Consider the following 20060-nt stretch of genomic DNA (forward strand, 5'->3'; position numbering starts at 1 on the left):
TACTGATAGAATTAGTTTCATGAGTATGCCAAAGAAAATAACCCGAAATTCTAAAGTATTATTAAATAATAATAAATAAATTTAGAAGAAGCCACATTAAATGATACTGATAATATTAAAATAAAGTTACTTATGTAAAATTTGAAAAAGATGAAAAGTTGAATTACAGTAATCAATGACATTCTGGCATATATACGTAGGTAAGTTGAAAAATAAGTTTCCCCTGTCGACTGTGGTCAGAGTTGTGTATGAAAGTCAAAAAGTAGAATGAGACATTAAAGATATGACATACCTTTATTTTTCCACATAGGTACCAAGTACATTGAGACATTTGTCATATCGCTTGATAAGCTTCAAAAAGCCCTCCAGGAAAAAATCAGGGCTTTGCATATGGAAACATCCGTCATCACCTGTCCAAAAGAAGTTCAAGACAACTCCCTCTGCAAGTAAAGTGCTCCTCACAGTTTTCTGGGACGCCCAAGGAGTTTTGTTGCTGGACTTTTTGGAGGTAGGAACCATCAATGCTACGCGCTTCTGAGACACCCTGTCGAAATTGAAAGATGTGATTCGGAAAAAGCGGCCTGGCCTTCTCACATCTGGCATTCTGCTGTTGGATGACAATGCCAGACCACATTCGGCGACGGTAACGCAAAACCATATTGCAACTCTTGGTTGGGAGCGCCTACACCATCCGCCATACAGTCCTGATCTCGCACCAAGCAACTTCCATCTGTTTCCGGCTTTGAAGAAAAATCTCGGGGGAAGGCGCTTTGGAAGCAATACTGAAGTGAAACAAGCCGTTCAACGCTTCTTCCATATGCAAAGCCCTGATTTTTTCCTGGAGGGCTTTTTGAAGCTTATCAAGCAATATGACAAATGTCTCAATGTACTTGGTACCTATGTGGAAAAATAAAGGTATGTCATATCTTTAATGTCTCATTCTATTTTTTGACTTTCATACACAACTCTGACCACAGTCGACAGGGGAAACTTATTTTTCAACTTACCCTTGTACGAGGGCTATCCAGAAAGTAGATTACGTTTTGGAATAAAAAAATAAACAAAGTATAGGAAACAAATTTTATTATATACAGATGAAAGCCACACTCAAATACTACTTTTCTACATAGTCACCATACAAATTAAGGCATTTATCGTAGCGATGTACGAGCTTGGAAATTCCTTCGTCGAAAAATTCGGCCACCTGCGCCTTCAACCACTTCCTTACCTCTTCTTGCAGCTGTGCGTCGTCATCAAAACGCTGCATAGCCAGCCACTTCTTCATTGCTGGGAATAGGTGGAAGTCGCTCGGTGCCAGGTCGGGACTGTACGGCGGATGAGGAAACAACTCCCACTTAAAAGATTCAAGAACTTTACGAGTGACATTTGCCGTGTGGGGCCGGGCGTTGTCGTGAATATACAAGATCTTAGAGCTCAACATTCCTCTGCGCTTGTTTTGAATTGCTCTTCTGAGTTTTTGGAGAGTTTGGCAATACCTTTGAGAGTTTATTGTAGTGCCTCTTTCCAGGAAGTCCACCAAAATTACACCTTTTCTGTCCCAAAAAACAGTCGCCATCATCTTCCTTGCCGACATTGTTTGCATGCATTTCTTGGGTTTTTGGGGAGAACTTGTGTGCCCCCACTGCATTGATTGCAATTTCGTTTCACAGTTCACATGTTTCACCCATGTTTCGTCACCAGTAACGATGCGATCGAGTAAAGAGTCACCATCCTTATGGTAAGCGTCCAAAAAGTTCAACGCTGCAGCCATTCGCTGATTTTTGTGGTCCTCTGTCAAGATTTTTGGAATCCATCTTGCACAAAACTTGTGGTAACCAAGCTTTTCGCTGATGATTTCGTGCAACAAACTTCGCGAAATTTGTGGAAAACTCAAAGAAAGTTCCGTTATTGTGAAATTTCGATTTTCACGGACTTTAGCATCGACTTTTTCGAGAAGTTCGGCGGTCACTATGCTGGGTCTCCCACTTCGATCTTCGTCGTGAACATTGGTTCGGCCATTTTGAAATCTTATGACCCACTGACGCACTCCACCTTCAGTGATAATGTTGTCCCCATACACTTCACGAAGCTGCCGATAGATTTCTATCGGTTTACAGTTTTTTGCAGTCAGAAACCTTATTACTGAGCGCACCTCGCAGCTCGCGGGATTTTCAATTAACGCAGACATTTCAAACCGTCACAGTATCTGAACGGAGCACAGCACGAACCTCTCACTAGCACGGCTAGATGCAGACTGAGCTGCGCAACGCTCTGACCCCAAGATGGCCGCGCTAGCCCCGCCCCTAGCAGACACAGACGGAAACGTAATCTACTTCCTGGATGGGCCTCGTAGATATGGTTAGCCTAGATGAACGATTAAAAATTTTCTTTATATTTTTTTTAAATCGCTACTGCAAAATGACCAATAAGGCATTTATTAAAAAGAAATAAAAGTTTAAAAAGATTTTGTTTTCTATGAGAATTGGGGGGGATGAACAAAGATGAACAAAATCAGAAATTTCAAGGAGGGGAGGAGGCTTGATTACTTATTCTTACAATACAAAGTGTGTGAAAAAAAGGGGTGTGTGAAACATCATTATATTTAGAACATTCCATGCTGCTAATGATGTTGAAAAGCTTAACAATTCGATTTGATTTTTTTAATAATGCATTAATAACATGATTCAAAAAGTATCGATAGATTTCTTTTAACTTTAAAAATGCATTGCATAAATTCTTCTCAATTTAACAAGCACATATGACAAAATGTTAAGTAAACATACATTTAAAAAAAATTAATTAATAATGTGTTAAAGATTACAAAGTTTCACTTACCAGATTTTTTAATTGGAGGTGATAACAGAAAAACAAACTCTCTAAACCATGAGGCAGAATTTACTTTCGTTCCGAGAGCACAGATGATTTCTTGCTCCATGCAAGAACATGCCAGTCTTGCTCTCTGTATTCTGAAGGTTACTAGAAACCAAAGATGGTGGAAATTTGTTTTTCATTTCTGAAAGACAATCTTACCGGTGCTGCGAAAACTGGCTCTGGTAGCTGCCAGAATGATGCTCAAATGGTACATAATTCACCAAGAAAGTGATCTGCTTCCAATGTTTTTCACCCAAGTTATTATTCAGTGGTATTTAAATATTAGCCTGTCACCTGTAAAAAGCTGGCTACCATAAAACTATGAAAGTTAGTGGAGATCTCATCAAACTTGCAACAATCATTCCTGCGTGATAAGCTAGCCACACTTCTATCTATTATTGGTCAATGCACCATACAGCCATTGGTGAAGTACTTGACCCATTTGATTTTTGTGGGAAAAAAAAAAAAAAAAAAAAAAAAAAAAAAAAGGCTTTCATGGATATTTACTATTTTGTTAAGCCCTCCACTCTGTTTAGGACACTATAATTACAAACTTACAGCAGGTGTTAGCTAAATCAATTGTTTTCTTAGTAATATCCAGCTGTAATTTCCCTGATCAGATATTATCAATATATTATGATGCAATGCTTTTCTATAAGCAATGTTAAATTGTGCAGCTTGGTTACAATTTCACAGTCAATGTGATAATACGCAACTCCCATTTGGCTGATGCTATCAAAATAGGCTTGGACAAATGTGATAACATTAAGCGATGCTTACTGCATTTTTCTTACTATCAAAATCTTGGTAGGATAGAAATAAGGTGCTTCTTAGAATTGAAGAAATAAGGCAATTAGTTGTTCCGAGTTGTAATCAGAGAATTAGAATTCTATTTATGTTAAGATTAATAAATACATGTAGTTATTTAAAAATTTTAAGAAATAAAATGGCCTATTAATGGACAAATGCAATGAAATGTAAAAAGAAATAAATATACAAACTTTGTTGATCAAACATTTGAAGGGCAGTAAGCCTGTCTGTAAAAAGGCCTAAACTGATAGCTTCATTTGCTTCTACGGTGCTTTTATTGTCAGATTTCTCCTCCATTGAAGTATTATAGTGCATATCAGCAAGTCTCATACACACATGCAGATCCTCTTCCATATTGCCTCGCGCACCCTTCGAATGCACGGGAAAAAATTTAGGCTTTTTTGCAACTGAAACAATAAATTTAATGTTAGAGAAAATTATTTAAGATATTTAAATTATAGCATTTACTTCAATAATATTAGATATATCTCATAAAATGGTTATTAATGATATTCCCACAAATATTGGAAGCAGTATTAATCAAAGCTAAAAATGTTAAAAGCATGAATAGATCTACAACTAATTTTTTTAATAAAAATAAAATTTTAAAAATAATTCAGTCCCAAACAGAACCATAAAATGGCAAATTAGAGAATTTTCAAAAGTTAGCAATTTCAGGCATATTTTTTTTAATTTAAAACAAGAAACTTTATTTAAAAATTACAAACTTGCAACATAATAAAAACTAAAAGGTGAAATAATGAAATAAAAAGTGGACCATTCTCTTAACCCCATACTTCTAGGTTTACTTCAACAAACACAACCTTTTTTTTTTTTTTTTTTAATTTTAATCTGACTATTTTTTTGTTTTGAAACAAACACATTTCTTGCTTTGGCAGTCTTTACAAGTTTATGAAAACATTTAGCAAGTACAATTTTATGCATATTTGAGTAGTACAAATTTTAATGCCTGCCAAATTCATATTCAGGCTTATGCGCTAAGGAATTAAGGACTAAAGAATGCTTTTTAAATGAATGGTGATTTATTTTTAATAATCTTTAAAACAAAAATGTTTGATAAAATGACTAGATAAGGGATTCCCCTTTTAAAAGAATGGTTTTCTTCATCCACACCTTACATTCTTCTCTATAATACAGCATAATAATACAAATAATTATATGCAAGTAAAGGTAATAATTAAACTAAGAATGTGAACACAAACTTTGAAAAAAAGTGATGGATTAGATTTATGTTTTATTATTTTTTGTATTATCGTTGTTTTTAATTTTACAAATATAATCAAGTTTTCAGAAACAAAATCACAGAGTCTAGCTGCACAAATGATCAATTTTATTAATGTTAATGCAATATTTTAAAATTTTTGGTACAAAACTGCTTCACTTGGTTCGTAGAGCCTCTCATACAAAAGTATTCAACCTGTTTCTTGTTTTCTGTCGTAAATTATTGGCTTGACTACAGATTTTGCTTTGCATATTGTACTTAATGCATTAAAAATTTATATACATTTTTAATATTATTGATTTTAAAATATATTAAATAATTTCTGTGTCCTCGCCCCTTCATCTATTTCATATAATTTCTTCTTCACTACATGAAACAGCTTTATATCAATAAACAATTAATTATCAATTCTATCAATAACTTGTTTGTAATCAACGTGATCTTGATTATGTTGATCAAATGGCTTGGCTATCAACTCCCAATTCATACCTTTATCATCACTCAACCCCTTTAAAATTTCATCACCTCCATTCGAAACCCATGGACTAGATAATAAGATAAAAATATAAAGTTGAAATGGAAATTTTCCCTTCTAACAGTCACAGCTTCAGATATTTTTATTCATTTAATACAAAAGAAAAGAACAGAAAATAAGCATACTTTTCAAGCTTCTTGGGGTCTTAAAACCTTGATTCTTCATATCACATCCGTCTTGCAAAACTGCAAAGCATGAAAAAAGAACATAAAGTAGAATTCTCTAGGAATGAGGTTAATATTGTGAATGCAAATGCTGAAAAATACATAAATCAAACATAAATAAATTCACAAGAAAATAATTACAAAATTAAAATCTATAAAACTGTGTTCTTTTAGATTGATGAATATGGATTCTCAAAACACATCCTAGAATTTCAATTCAAATTTTTACAGACCTAAAAACTAATAAAATATTGAGCATGAATAATTTATATTTATAACACTAATTGTTTAATTTTTTTTGAGACAATGGCCAAGTAAATATTTCTTTTCTTTTCTTTTTTTAAAGACAATGGTCTTAGCCAAACAAATTCATTTATTGATAACAACTGTTTAAAAGTTCATTATATTATTGATAATTTATTGCATTATAATCATAAAAAAGGATTACAATGTTTTGTACATGCTGTGGCTTTGTTTTGTCTACTGTACAGGTACTGTAGTTTGAAATTGCATAGATTGAATTAGAAGAGCTGTACAATTAACTGAGTGGCGTTTCAATTATCTCAGTTACGATCTGATAAAAGATTGAAGTAAAAAGTAGAAGGCTGATAGCACGTACGCAACAAGTGTATATTAAGTGATGCACATTTAAATGTTTTGAAACAATTACATTAAAGTTTCAGAAAATGTGTTTTGTACCATTTGTTTTCTTGTTTGTCTTTGAAAATCAAAAGATTCCTAATTCAAAAAAATGAAGAGTAATGTTGCTTTCAAATAAGGCAGAAAATAAAAATGTTTTTCTTAAATATAATTTTAATATATTATCATTATTTTATGATCTTTATGAAAATCTTTATGTTTGTAAAAAAAAATCATCAAAAGATTCGCAAATCTCCAAATGAAAAATTTTGTATACAAACTGACCTTGAAATCACCAAAATGTTCATAAGTCGCCAAATTTAGCATGTGTAATAAAAGAACTCTTATCCTAAAAATGCAAAAAACTGTTTTTGATGTAATATTTTATGCACTCTTCATTCGCAAAAAAAGAAATTATTTCGAAATGTTTATGTTTCAATCAAGGCACGGCCTCATGCCTGAATCTTGAGTATCCACCATTTATATTAAGAAGTAGGAAGAATTCAAATGTTAATCCATCAAATATATATTTGTCAATGCATTGCCAAAAATATTCCTCCAAACTGTCAATTCGCACTCAAAATGGCAGTCATAAAAAGACAGACTGAAATATCAGATAATTAAAATTAAGGACCTTTTGCCAGTTTTGGCCAAAATTAAGGACATTTATGGACCAAAAAAGCTAAGGACTTTTAAGTACTTTTAAGTCCTGTACAGACTCCAGTGGAATTTTTCCCCGTTATAGTCTGTTTAACCGTCTAAGCGGCAAGGCCGTATATATACAACCTAGAATACTTTTTTTGATATCTGTAAACATGTATATACAGTCAAAAGTCGTTAATTCGGACACCCATAATCCAGAAAGATCTATAATCCGGACCTCAAAGCTACAAACTTTCTGCGCATGCGTCGCATTGACGTTTACGCGTCGCGTGCGGCGTATAGGCGTTTATGCGTGCGCATAAGACCTTTACGGCTGCGAATATGCGTTTGCACATAATACGTTTACGCATGCACGTTTAATGCATAACGGACGGTATAAGCTAAGCTAAAATTATCTAATTCAATTAATGTTGCAGATTGTGTTGTTCCTTAATCTTCGAATTGGATCTGGCTTATTATTTTTTGCAGACTGTTAGAGCAATTTTATAAAAGTAATCTTGAACTTTCGATTATGTCAAATAGAATTTCGGATATATATTTACTAATATGTAAAGGATCTACAAAGCAAAAGTATGTTTTGAAATCTCAAATCTGTTTATCAATTTCACACTGCTCTGCGGCCGGGGGGGGATTAAATTTGACGTTGATCTGTCAGCACTATCGTTATCTTCAGGGCAGATGTTTTTATTTTATTTGGCTTATAACTTCTTACTAAATATAGTATTTCATCTCGATATACTCCATTTTTGATATAATTTAAATCAAGTTCCTCGTCATTATAATTCGCTAGGACCTTGAACAGCGGAACTTTGTAACTACACAAGAAATTATGTCTGTTTAATAGAATTAAAGAGAAAATATTATCACATGAAACGAAGCAACTTAAACAACTTATATTGAAAGAAATGTTTAATAAAGTACACAAATAAATATTAAGCTTTTTCTTTTTGTAAGTTTTGATACCCTTTAGATCATAATGGTTCTTTATTTCATAAATTACGGTTTCATATTTTTTATTTTGTAATTTCTGCATGCCATCTTACCAGATTTAAACTGATGATCTATAATCCGGAAAAATCAATAATCGGGAATTGCCGAAATCCCGATGAGTCCGGATTAACGACTTTTGACTGTATATATATACGTGCATATTAAAATATGTCAAAGAAATTAAGGCAATATATCGAAAGAAAACAAATCCAGGTATGAAATAACAGAAGAGTTTTTACATTTAAAAAAAAAAAAAAATTGTTCTCATAGTAGTTTTGGGAAATTTGTGGTTTCTTAGTGAAAACCCTGGCCGCTCAGAGAGTTAAAAGCTAGAATTATATTGGCACGAGATCGTAGTCACAATGTGTTGGGCTCTTCTCTCTTTGTTTTCATACTTTTACACTGTCTGTTACATGCAATTCCTTCATGCTCTGTCTCTTAATTCCCATTAGTGAACATTCTGCCTTTTCTCACTGCTATACTGGAAAAATAATAGTCTGTTTCTATCATCCTTTGAAATAGTAATTAAATTGTATATTCAGGCCTTAAATTCAGTCGGAGCCCAGCTGAGTTATTTCTTAGTTTTTGAGTTTCCAGGCAGATAAGATGAGCTCCAATATTTTATTTTATTATTTAACTACTTACCATAAAATTCATTATTTATAAAATTATATTTATCTCTCATGCTAAATAATTTTAATGTCAATTAATAATAATAAATATAAATGTTAATTATTTAGTTTTTAGTCCAAAAGGGCTATTAGTCTAAAAACATGATTTTGATTTGTTTCACTTTTCATTCGAGTCTGCTGCTATTCAAAATAACGTAAGATATTCTTTCATTTTAATCTATCTATTATTGATTAACATATTAAGCTATTTAAAAGCAACAGATGGAATTCTTAAGAAAGTTATTTTTTTACTTTTGGATCTGAGTGATTTCAATAAAATGCATTTAATTCATGGCCTATTTACTTAAATATTTTTATAGAATTACATTACATATTTTTTTTTTCGCTTTTCAGATTGACAGAAGATAAATATGGTTTTCATGTAGTTTAAATGCATATTCATCTAATATACTATAAATGTTTTGTTATTACACCTGAGCCATCTTTAATGATAAACCACGTTAAATTTTAAAAGAGCACTTTGAACATTTGTGGTAGCTATGTTAAAACAAGTGTTTTTACTGAAATGTATATTTTAAACAACAACAAAACAACACAAAGAGGGAGAAATATATTTCAATCATAAGATATAACTAATGAAGTCTGTCAATACCTTTAAATTACCAATAAATAATAACAGACATTGAATGAAACAAAACAAAAACAAATTACAGTACATATTGTAAAAGAATTTACCTTGTTTATTTTCAGCATCACTGATAGAAGAAACAGACTCCTAAAAATATATAAAAGATTATTACTGTTATCTGAGAGATGTCATTGTATCACAAAACTTCACATTCTCATTTATATTAGCATATTTTCTACTACTTTTTAACATTTTTAAAAAAATCTGATGTGAGACACATTTCTCATTCAATCACTTCAGTTCTCCCTTGGCAGCACAGCTAAAATATAACAACTCAGAACATCTTCATTAAAAACTGTAAATTACGGGAAAACCTAAAACACTAGATACAGTTAAAAACAGTTTACAGAACAATTTTTCAATTAAAATTGAAGGTTCTACAATTCGTCCAATGAGCAGGGAAACAAAATTTTCAGAGTACAGACATTTAAACTACTATGCAAAAAGACACTGACTTTAGTGCACGAACTGACTGATTTACTATACTATTACTATTGAAATATAAACAAATAGCCACTCCGTTAGGCCTAGTGCAACTTAAACTTTTAAATTATTGATAATTCTACAACTATTACATGCAGATTAACTACAGGCACAACCACAACAAAGCCACCACCCCTCAAAAAAAAAAAAAAAAAAAAAAAAAAAAAAAAAAAAAAAAAAAAAAAAAAGCACAATTTACCACATATAAAAATCATAATAAAAAAAAAAGGACGTTCAAATGGAATTGAGAGCAATCATAACAGATATTTTCATTCAAATATGATAATCAAAATTTTTCACAATTACAATATTTCCTTTACTTTGTATATGGAAGTAATTATTACATTAATTACACTACTTTTAAAGTTTTAAAATCAACTACTTCCTTTGCACGTATTCATTCATTTACATTTTAATTCTACTGCAAAGCAGAATAAAATTAGAAATCTTTTTTTAAAATTTATTTAATTGAATTTTATCTTCAGCTTTATACAATGTAGTACATATCTAAATAAATTATAGAAAATGACAAGCTTACCTTTTCATCATGTTTGACATCTATCGTTTCTGGAGCTACTTCCGCATTCTCTTCAACAGTTTTCGGCTGCATTTTTGCAGCAGCTGAGGCTGCTCTCTTCACATTCTTCCTTCTTCTCAGCACAGCTATTAAAAAAGCAATAGCATTCACGTTAACAAAATTAACCTTATAAAACCTGTTAGGTTAAATTGAATATAAATACCTTATTTCCTTGTATATTCCCCCCTCCAGCTTTTTAGTACAAGATTCTCAAAGTTCTAAAAATATTCACGTAATTTTACCCTTCCTCAATGGCTTCAGAGAATGTGCTTTTGTAAAATTTAAGATGGATTTGCCGAGTAGTGATTGTTTTAAAGTTACTAACAAAGACAAACTTTAGCAAAGTACTTGCAATGGTCATGCCAAGAACTTTTCCCTTCTAACTGTTTAACTTTTATACAGGCTCAATATAAGAACTGACTCATCGTGGCAAAGCAAACATGAACCGACATTCAGTCTACGACTTCACCAACTCGGCTGCACATTCATATTTTCTAATTATTTATGAATGATCCGAGACCTAAGGAGTAGCAGAGAGAAAGAAAAAAAAAAAAAAAGAGTTGGCAAGATTTGAGTTACAGGGAAGGAAAAACGAAGATACTTTATTAGATATCATAATGTCAATGTTACTGTGTACTTTTATTTCAATATAAACTTCTTATGAATAAATAACACTGTGACAGTTGCCTGTAGTTTATCTATGACTACTTTTCATTTGTTATGTTCTCATTGCAGTTGCATCTTTCAGAAATTAAATGATTTGCATATCCCCCCCCTCTTGATGTTTAGATGATAAAACTGGTATAAAGGAAACGATATGGTATACTGTTTATTAAACTACACCATAAATATGCTTAGCAACTTCACATTAAGACAAATTTTCACCCTTACCCACCTTTCACCTTATTATATGAACTCGCAACTATAAATTATGGAAGCAATTCAAATATTTATTGGTACTTTATCTTAAAACAGGGTTTTCTTAAACTATTGGTCGCCAAAAATTTTAGCAGTTTTGATATTTCTTTAACTTATTATAATAATTTTACAGTTAGCAATTGTTTTTACACAATGTGTCTGAAAATAGATAAAGATAAGACAATACAGACAAAGAAAAAAACGAAAACGTTTCAATGCATTCTTTTAATAATATAAATGTTCATTTTCCTTGCTTTGCATGCAATGGTGTCATTTCATCTACCACTTATTTTTAAACTTTTCACATTGTTCTATGTTAAATTAGAAAGTTAATTATCTAAAACTGCAATAGTATATTACTGTACAAGTGAAAAAATTGACAGTTTCACTCATGCGAGTGTTGGATTTGCGCAATACTTATGGGGTCCCACAAAATTTTTGTAAATATTATGGGGTCCTGGGGGTTGTGAAAAAATCTCAGTGATAAAAAGGGGTCATGATTAAAAAAAGGATTATTAAAAGATTATTACTAACATTATCTAAGTTTACAGTATAAGAGGAGAGATGTCACTGTATTACAAAAGTTCACATTCTCCTTTATATTAGTATATTTTATACTACTTTTTAACATTAAAAAAAAAAAAAAAATCTGATGTGAGAAAGAAAATCTGTTTTAAAATTACAATTAAGATTAACAAAAGAAAACTGAGCTTCTGTTGCTTGTGGGAGTGGCTCGATATTTACAAATCAAGCATTAAAGACAAATAAATAACATATTTGTTAAGTGCCTTCTCACATCAATCAGCAGAGCACTCCAGTAGAAAGAGTCAGAATTTCCACAACCTGGGAATATGTTGGCAAAGTTCTCTTTCTGATGGAATAGATAAAATAGTAGATATGTAGGAAAAATTCCACACAAATAATGTGCTAAAACATTACTTTAAAAAGTTAAAGATGAAAAAATTTCATTTGCAGTATGAATTGACAATATTTAAAAGTTCCTTGAAAAAAGATCCTTCAAAGTAATATAGAGATTTAATTCACTTGATACATACCATTTTAAACTAAGGAAAATTTTTCTAAAATTAAATACTGAGTTGAAGTAAAAATATAGTAACAGAAATCTGAAACAATTCAATGTATTTAAAACACAGTTTATTAAATAAAGTTATATTTTTTTATGTTTGTTGTTTATTACAACTTAGTTGAATAAAGCTTTTTTTCTTTCCGAAATTCTGCATTTTCTTATCTGTAATTCAGAGAATACACTCTTGCAAAACAGCACAACCAGTCTGTGCAATCTATTAAAGTTCTTGCATATATCTTAATATACATATTTAATTGAATTCTAAGATACTTTAAGTGAAACAATATATTATGCCATGAGATTCCAAAGCAGTTCAATATACAGTCTGCATTTACAGAAGCTGCATCCAAATAAAAAAAAACTAGAAATTTCCCATGCATGCTTTGAAAAATATTAAGCAACACTAATTCTTAAAGAAAAGAAACCATTTCCCATTAAGGGATTGGGATTATTCAATTATGGCAAAGCACATGAGGGCTATCTGCCTAAAGGGAAGGATGCTTTTGTGGAGGACTTTCTAAGGGAAACTGGCTCGTATACACATTACACATGGGAAAAACCATGAAAGTGCCATGCAGCCAGTCCGTTCACGGGATTCGAACCAAACTACCAGTGTTCAGCGTCTCTACCGCTCGGCCGCTGGTGGGCTCATTTTCCCATTAAGAGACAGTCATGAACTGATCGTTTTTAACTATATCACAGTGTTGATATAGTTAAAAAATGTCAAAATATATATTCTTGTTTTAATATATTTTCAAAATAATCTATACCAGATCTTAATTTATAATTTATCAGGTTTATTTTTGTTTTAATTTATGGAAAAAAAAACTATCAAAGTGAATAAAATGATGCAAGTTTAATAAGCACTATATTTAACTCTACTTTAATTGTAATATTTAAATAGCTTTATTTAAAACTAAATAATAAACTACATAAGTGGTTTTATAATATTTAAATTAATTTCTGATTTCTCTGAAGTTTAACGAAAGCAATGAACAAGCTCAGCATAAGAAGATCGTTATTGATTTTGTTTTCAAAGCCTTCCCTTTATTAGAATAATTTCGCAACAGAAAACAAACAAATTGTTTACTTCAAATCGCAAGCCTGGATACATACTGGATAAAATTGATATACCAAACTGTACAGCATTAATAAATACACAATTTGCAAAATTCACATAATTGGATAAAATCAGTCATAACATTCATAACATTGAAAATGCTCAATGGTGAATTAACATGCAATACTAGTATCAGGAACAGCTGCAATAAACTGTATATGCATTTACTATATACAATCAGTACACCAAATTTTTTCAGTAATGTGGAAAAGGCCAAGCTGAGTGAAAGCAATCAGCTTGGTCCTGATGCTAGATGCCAATAATTAAAAATCAGCCACACTGTTTACTGTACGATATACCAAAACTATAATTAGTACCATAAGTATACAGCAGACAAGTTCAGTTTGACCACCTGCATGCAAGTGATCTGTAATTGGTATATGTGCAATGATCTGTAACAGCAGAGCACTGCATGCATCAGAGCAATTTAAATTGCTTTCACAACACCACCGTCTAAGATTTCACAACCAGACATAATGAAAATACCCATTATAATAGACAGAAACTTCAAACATCATACATGGATGGAAAAACACTAGTCCATTAAGACTAATAAGCAAAAGCTATCTTGCATAACCAATTGATAAATGTCAATTTTTTCTACATCTTAGAGATGGTTGCATACATATTACCTTGCATCAAGCCATAAGTTTGAGTCACAAAGCTGCGAGTTATTATTCCCAAAACACTGAATGGGAAATGCTGCAGGATTCTGTTACCTAACCCTGTCCATTCATATCTGCAGAAGAACTACCTGGATCAAAATACAATTTTCCTGACATATTTTGTCATCAAGTTTATGCAATAACCTTGGTGTATAGCTTTCCAATTACTCCACCACAAGACTTTTGCTTCAAATTCTTTAGACCATGTTCCTAATGAATAACTGTAAATATTGTCAAAATGGGGTAAAAAACTGTTGACCCCCCTCAACAAAATATGCATGAAATGATGCAGGCATTTTAGAACATGGGTCAAGTTATACAAATTTAAAAAAATCCTTTAGAATCATTTGTGGGCATCTGCAAGCTGTGACTGTACAGAAAGGAGGATGGGCATAACAAGATTATACTTGTCCTTCTATCATAGATTAAGACATATCCATATATGCCACCTACAGAATAGCCACTGTGGAAATCTGCACACAAGGGAATCATAGAGCTATCACAAGTAACTTAACATTAATATGTAGAAGATTTTCAAGCTAGAAGCTAAGCTGAATAATACATACCTTTATCAGGTGGAAATTTTGTGATCTGTTCTGAAATCTTCCATATTCGGACAGACCCATCCATTGCACCACTGAAAACGGTATCATGATCTGTTGGACTCCACTGAAGAGCATAAACAGTTGCTCTATGGGATGAATAATTAGCGATACAAGATCCAGTGCAAACATTCCATACCTGAAACATAAATATTTATATATGACATACATAATGTCATTTCAGTCTGCTTTACTTTCTAAATTTCAAAGTAAAGAATAATAATGTCATCAACTTGCAACTTCTTCGATGCATTACGTGCTCAGGATGTACAAGTAAAAAATATAAAAAACACTTCCCACAAAAAATTAAAATCTGAAGGGTTTCAGATTTTAATGCTCCCAAAAAAGGGCTCAATAGGTTTAACAGCAGCGGTTATCAACAGAGACGACTCAGTTGGAACAGTGAAACCTTTTATAATATATTACATAAATATGCATCTATGCATTACATATCTTCTGTATATTTTAAAAAGTGAAAAAATACATAATGTTATTCTATAAAAACATTGAATTTTTTAATTAGATAGGTCAAGAATTAGATGTCTTTTGATTTAAATCAATTGGATGAAAAAGTAAAAAATTATAAATACATTTAAGGTTTAGTTAGATATATTAGTTAGATATAAATGCACTTTTATTTAAAGTAATTGCATTAAAAAGTAAAAAAGAAATAATATTTTTAAGAAGTGCATCTATTGATTTTAAATAGTTTAGTTTGTTTATCTGTCACAGACAGATTAAATATGAAGGATTAATATCTTATGGTTCTGTAAATGGCAAAGAGACTAGAATGGAAAACAAAACAATGCAAAATCGTCTTTCAAGATTAACAGTCCATTCGGACAAATAAATCTGAATAATTTATAAGTACATTAATCCCTTGTTCCCACCCCACCCTATATTGTAGCGGCTGAATATTACACTTCTTGACAAAAAATTTAAAAGCAAAAAATCAATAAAATGAAAATTTATTATAATTAGCTTTACAACAGGTTTCCATAGTTTGTTTTATATTTTTAATCATAAAAGTTAAAATAAAAAACTATATCTGAATCATCTTAAAACTAATATGAAATAATACATTAAAGTTTACATAAAAAGATTAAATAAATTTTAAATTAAAGATTGAATAAATTCTAAATCAAGCATGAGGTCAGAAACACTCATGAATTTTGTTTTGTTATTGCTGCAAAATCTGTTCCTCTCAAATATCTGTAACAGCAGTCCATGTGAATTTCTGTTGGAATGGATTTCCTCCTCCCCCTGCCTAGTAGAAAGCTACAGCATTAACAATAACCTATGCAAGTGAAGTGATTACTACTCTTGGGGATCTTTGTGCCGTTTCCCCTTAGGACGGGATTGAAACTGCAAGCATCGGTAACATTGGCACTAAACCAAACATTGACACAGAAGGTGCATTCAAATAAGAGAGCTACTTTAGGCACATCAAAAGAATGACTGACATGTTATTTAACTATACCAGAAACCAATGAGGCAACCACTAACATGATGGGAGGGGAAGCACCAGGTAGAAATTGGACGTATGCAGTCGGGCGATCTGCCTATGCCTGAATGCAAAGGCGACTTCGCTGTGAAACAGACATCACGATAATATTACTGCTTTTAATCAACACTTTTATTAAATATGCTAATTACTTCATGGTTTAATTACTACAACATCTATTCAATTGTGATATTCAATTAACCAGCTATGTAAAATAATTCTGCTGTTAACTGATTTGATTACCACAAATAAATGTAATGCTAAAAATTATAAGAAGCACAGAAAACACTATAAGCAAAAACGGAAAAAGGGATTTTTGAGCTAAAAAACACACATTTTTATTTAAAGATTTCTCTAACTAAATGTTCAACTGTTAACATAAAATATTTTAATAGCATCTGAATTTCATAGATTCTGAGGTCCACCTACAAAACAGAGTACAAAAATTTACCTACACCTTATTTTTTGGAAATTAAATTCAGAATAAATGAAAGTATTGAAAATTAGATTTATTTAAAAAAGTTATTACACAACAGTTTGAACATGAAATTTCTGAAAAAAGAACAACTAAAGATGTCAAAAAGATCTTGTAAAATAAATGTTTTGCAAAAGAATATTTAAGTTAGAAATTTTTAGCAGTTCCTAATTTATCTAATCAAGAATTAACTCACCTGTGCTGTACCATCTTTAGAGCCTGATACTAAATAACCATCCATATGCTGACTCCAGCTAAGTGATTCAATATTTTTACTGTGACCGACTAACTGCTTTGTTGGCCTGCTGATCAGCTTTTCTTCATTTTGTTCTTAAAAAAAAAAAAAAAAATTCTTTGAGAAACACAAGTTACCATATTACTGAGCATGCACTATCAAATCTCATTTTAATGAACTTCAAAGAATACGAAAGAGGCTTAGTTTGCTAAATCTGATCCAATAAGAAATTCAGAATGTAAAAATTGAAAGAACGATCACAAAGGAAAAATATCTCATGTGTGCCTTGTAGAGGACAGATGAGACCTATCAAATTATACACATTTTTTCTCTATATCACTTCAACTTATTTCCTCAAATTTCACTACAGATACATTTCTAATTCAATCAATTCAGTTTTTACTTTGCAGCAAGGCAACTCAATCTTCGTTAAAAACTGCAAAAAGGAGAAAAACCTAAAACTTCAACAATTCTTTACAATTAAAATTAGTTTTTCTAAAAAGCAAGCAATTCGGCCAGCAGGCAGGAAGAAAAAATTTTCAGTGTACTTCACAAAATTGTAAATTAACTTTTGATAAAAAAGGTAAAACACTGGGCAAAAAGATGCTGAAGTTGGTGCACTAATTAACTTACTTCACTATTCTACTGAAAGTATCAAATGCAAACAAATGTCAGCCTTGTTCAGCTTAGCACCTCTTAAATTTTTAAATTCTTGATAATTCTATAATTATTACATGCAGATTACCTAAAGGCACAAAAACCTTAATCAAAGCATAAGAACACCATAATTCAATTCTTTTTAATGAAAAAAATGCATGTTTTACTAACCTATAAGACTGAAAAACTGAGCTTGCTGAGCTGGGTAAAAGAGTGGCAATATACATATATATTTATATAGTTTTGGCGAGTCCAATTGCAACAAAAAAGAGAGGTGTACTACTACATGGTATAGAAGTCCCATATACAAAATTTCAAAGTTTAATTGTATTTGAGTTATGCAAGATATATATGTAGGGTCTCCCTTATTTTGCATAACAAATTATTTTAAGTTTGATATCTTTCCTGAACCTCTCATTTTCCCCTCACATTTCCTTGCCAGGATGTAAAGTTAAGTGAAGTGAGAATTTAAATGGGTGAATCTCTGGGTTTAGTCACAGCGTGTTTTCGCTAGAGAGCGCACGTTTCATTGCTTAATTCGATGTTACATTAGTATGCCCCCCTTAGCCATTTCGGATAATTGTCGCACTTGTTAGGTTTTGTTGTTGAGTCAACTTAAGTTAGCCGTGACTTAACGTGCCAATCCAGCACTATTCTATTTAGACTTATGTCACCGCAGAGCTGGGCGTGTCGCATGTAAATTGCCATTCAAATTGACTTTTAGGACAGGTGTACCACACATGAAATTTTACAGAGAATGTTTAATTAGTACCTTTTTTTGCCACTAGGTGCAGTTTAATGTCTCCTGTGGTGGAAGTGACCAAGACTGGAGAATGCTGATCTTCATTTCATTACAGTTTTTTTGGGGGGGGGGGAACAAAAGTGGAAACAATTCATGGAATGATCAAGTAACACAGTCCAAAGAACAGCTTGAAAACAGAAATAAACAGCTCAAATGGATGATTTTGCAGAGCAAGAAGGCACATCACATGTCCTTGGCATTGCAGATTAAGGTTATACAGTACAAAGTCCGAGTTCTACGCTCGTCAGGCCTGAATTTTGAAAATTTCCAGAGTTTAGGTTATCAGTTTAAATCTACTAAGACCATATGCACGAATTGTAAAATTAAAAATATGAAATAGTTATTTATAGAATAATGAAGCCTTTATGACATTAAAAGAATTAAAATTTACCAAAAAAAAAATTGTTTGTACTACAGACTTTGCTTTCAATGTATTCTGTTTAAGCTACTTTGTTTTTTGAGCTAACACTTTCTCTTTAATTTTATAGACAAGCATAATTTCTCGTAATTGCCTAGTTGAAAATGTCACCTAAACTAAAAAATCAAAATTTTTTCACTCCCAAAAATCTCAGAATCCTAGAACTTGTAACTTCACTGGACTTAAAACTATACTGCACATTTCACAGTCTGTTAGCTGATTGGGGCATTGTCATTGCAAGTGGAAACTTCTGCTATTTCATCTCCATTTGTTATCATTTTCCACTTTCTTCACAATCCCATTAATTTCAAAATTTCGTATAGCACAGCATCCAAAATCTACGCCAAACTAAAGAAATGAGGTTGCTTTTTACCTGCTTTTGAAATTGCAACAATGCCATATTCTCATGCTAAGACCACTATAAAAGGCAAGTAGACAATATGCTTTTTCTTCACAGATCCTGCTATAGAACCTGAATTAGAAAGTCTTTTTGACATAATCACTTTAATTTTTATATTATAGTTTAATAATAAAAGCCTCCGAAGAAGAAAAAGCTGGCACAAATTATAGGGTTCGTACACATTTGTGCATGTGAAAATTTAGTACTTTTGAGGACCATCAATGGAAAAAATGAAGGACCTATCTAACAAATTGGAACTGAATAAACTAAAGCAATTACTACACCTGAATTTCAGTTTTCTATTTTATAAGAATAAAATAAATATGTAAGATGAGATATTATTAAACACAGTCTAATATTTAACTCAATTATAAAATAAATTCAAGAGTAAAATTAATTTCATAAACTTTCTCTAATTAGCATTAAATTATTTTACATTTATAATAGTCCCCCATACTTTCAAGAAGATTAATTGATTTTTATTAAAATTTTATTAACAGTTAGCTTTGTATTGATTCTTTCTTTTATGCCTTATTTCATCTCAAACTTCTAAGGATGAGCAGTTAGTTACAAATAATCAAATTACTTAATTAGATACCTCTAGTCATAATAGATTGACATGGATACAATCACAATTTAAAAATTTTTTATTTTTAAAAATATCCATTAAAAAGCACTAAGAACATTTTATAGTAGTTAAATGATATTGATTCTAAAATTATATTAGCATAATTATACATTAAAAGCTATAAAACATTTATATTTTGTAGCAACAACAAACAACAAAATATATATATGCATCTTTAATTTGAAAATTTTCCAGATATTTTAGCTAATTTACATGAGTTTCTTTCTCTTTAGCATTTCTTCTAAATTTATTTG

At 31.3% G+C, this 20060-nt stretch overlaps 1 protein-coding gene across 2 annotated transcripts in view; it reads right to left on the reverse strand.

The window, feature by feature from the left end:
- The window catches only part of LOC118202890 (gem-associated protein 5-like), a 153800-nt gene that overhangs the window by 74079 nt on the left and 59661 nt on the right, over positions 1 to 20060 (reverse strand). For both annotated transcript variants that reach the window (XM_085821265.1, XM_085821266.1), the window contains exons 12-17: positions 16863 to 16996; positions 14652 to 14826; positions 10257 to 10381; positions 9283 to 9322; positions 5585 to 5644; positions 3873 to 4088 (exon numbers count right to left, since the gene is read on the reverse strand). In XM_085821265.1, the coding sequence (XP_085677391.1) occupies positions 3873 to 4088; positions 5585 to 5644; positions 9283 to 9322; positions 10257 to 10381; positions 14652 to 14826; positions 16863 to 16996 (750 nt within the window). The remainder of the gene's footprint in view (positions 1 to 3872; positions 4089 to 5584; positions 5645 to 9282; positions 9323 to 10256; positions 10382 to 14651; positions 14827 to 16862; positions 16997 to 20060) is intronic.

The sequence above is a fragment of the Stegodyphus dumicola genome, chromosome 7 (assembly GCF_044657685.1).
Source record: "Stegodyphus dumicola isolate Sdum_Otavi_A_Nest chromosome 7, ASM4465768v1".
NCBI lineage: Eukaryota > Metazoa > Arthropoda > Arachnida > Araneae > Eresidae > Stegodyphus > Stegodyphus dumicola.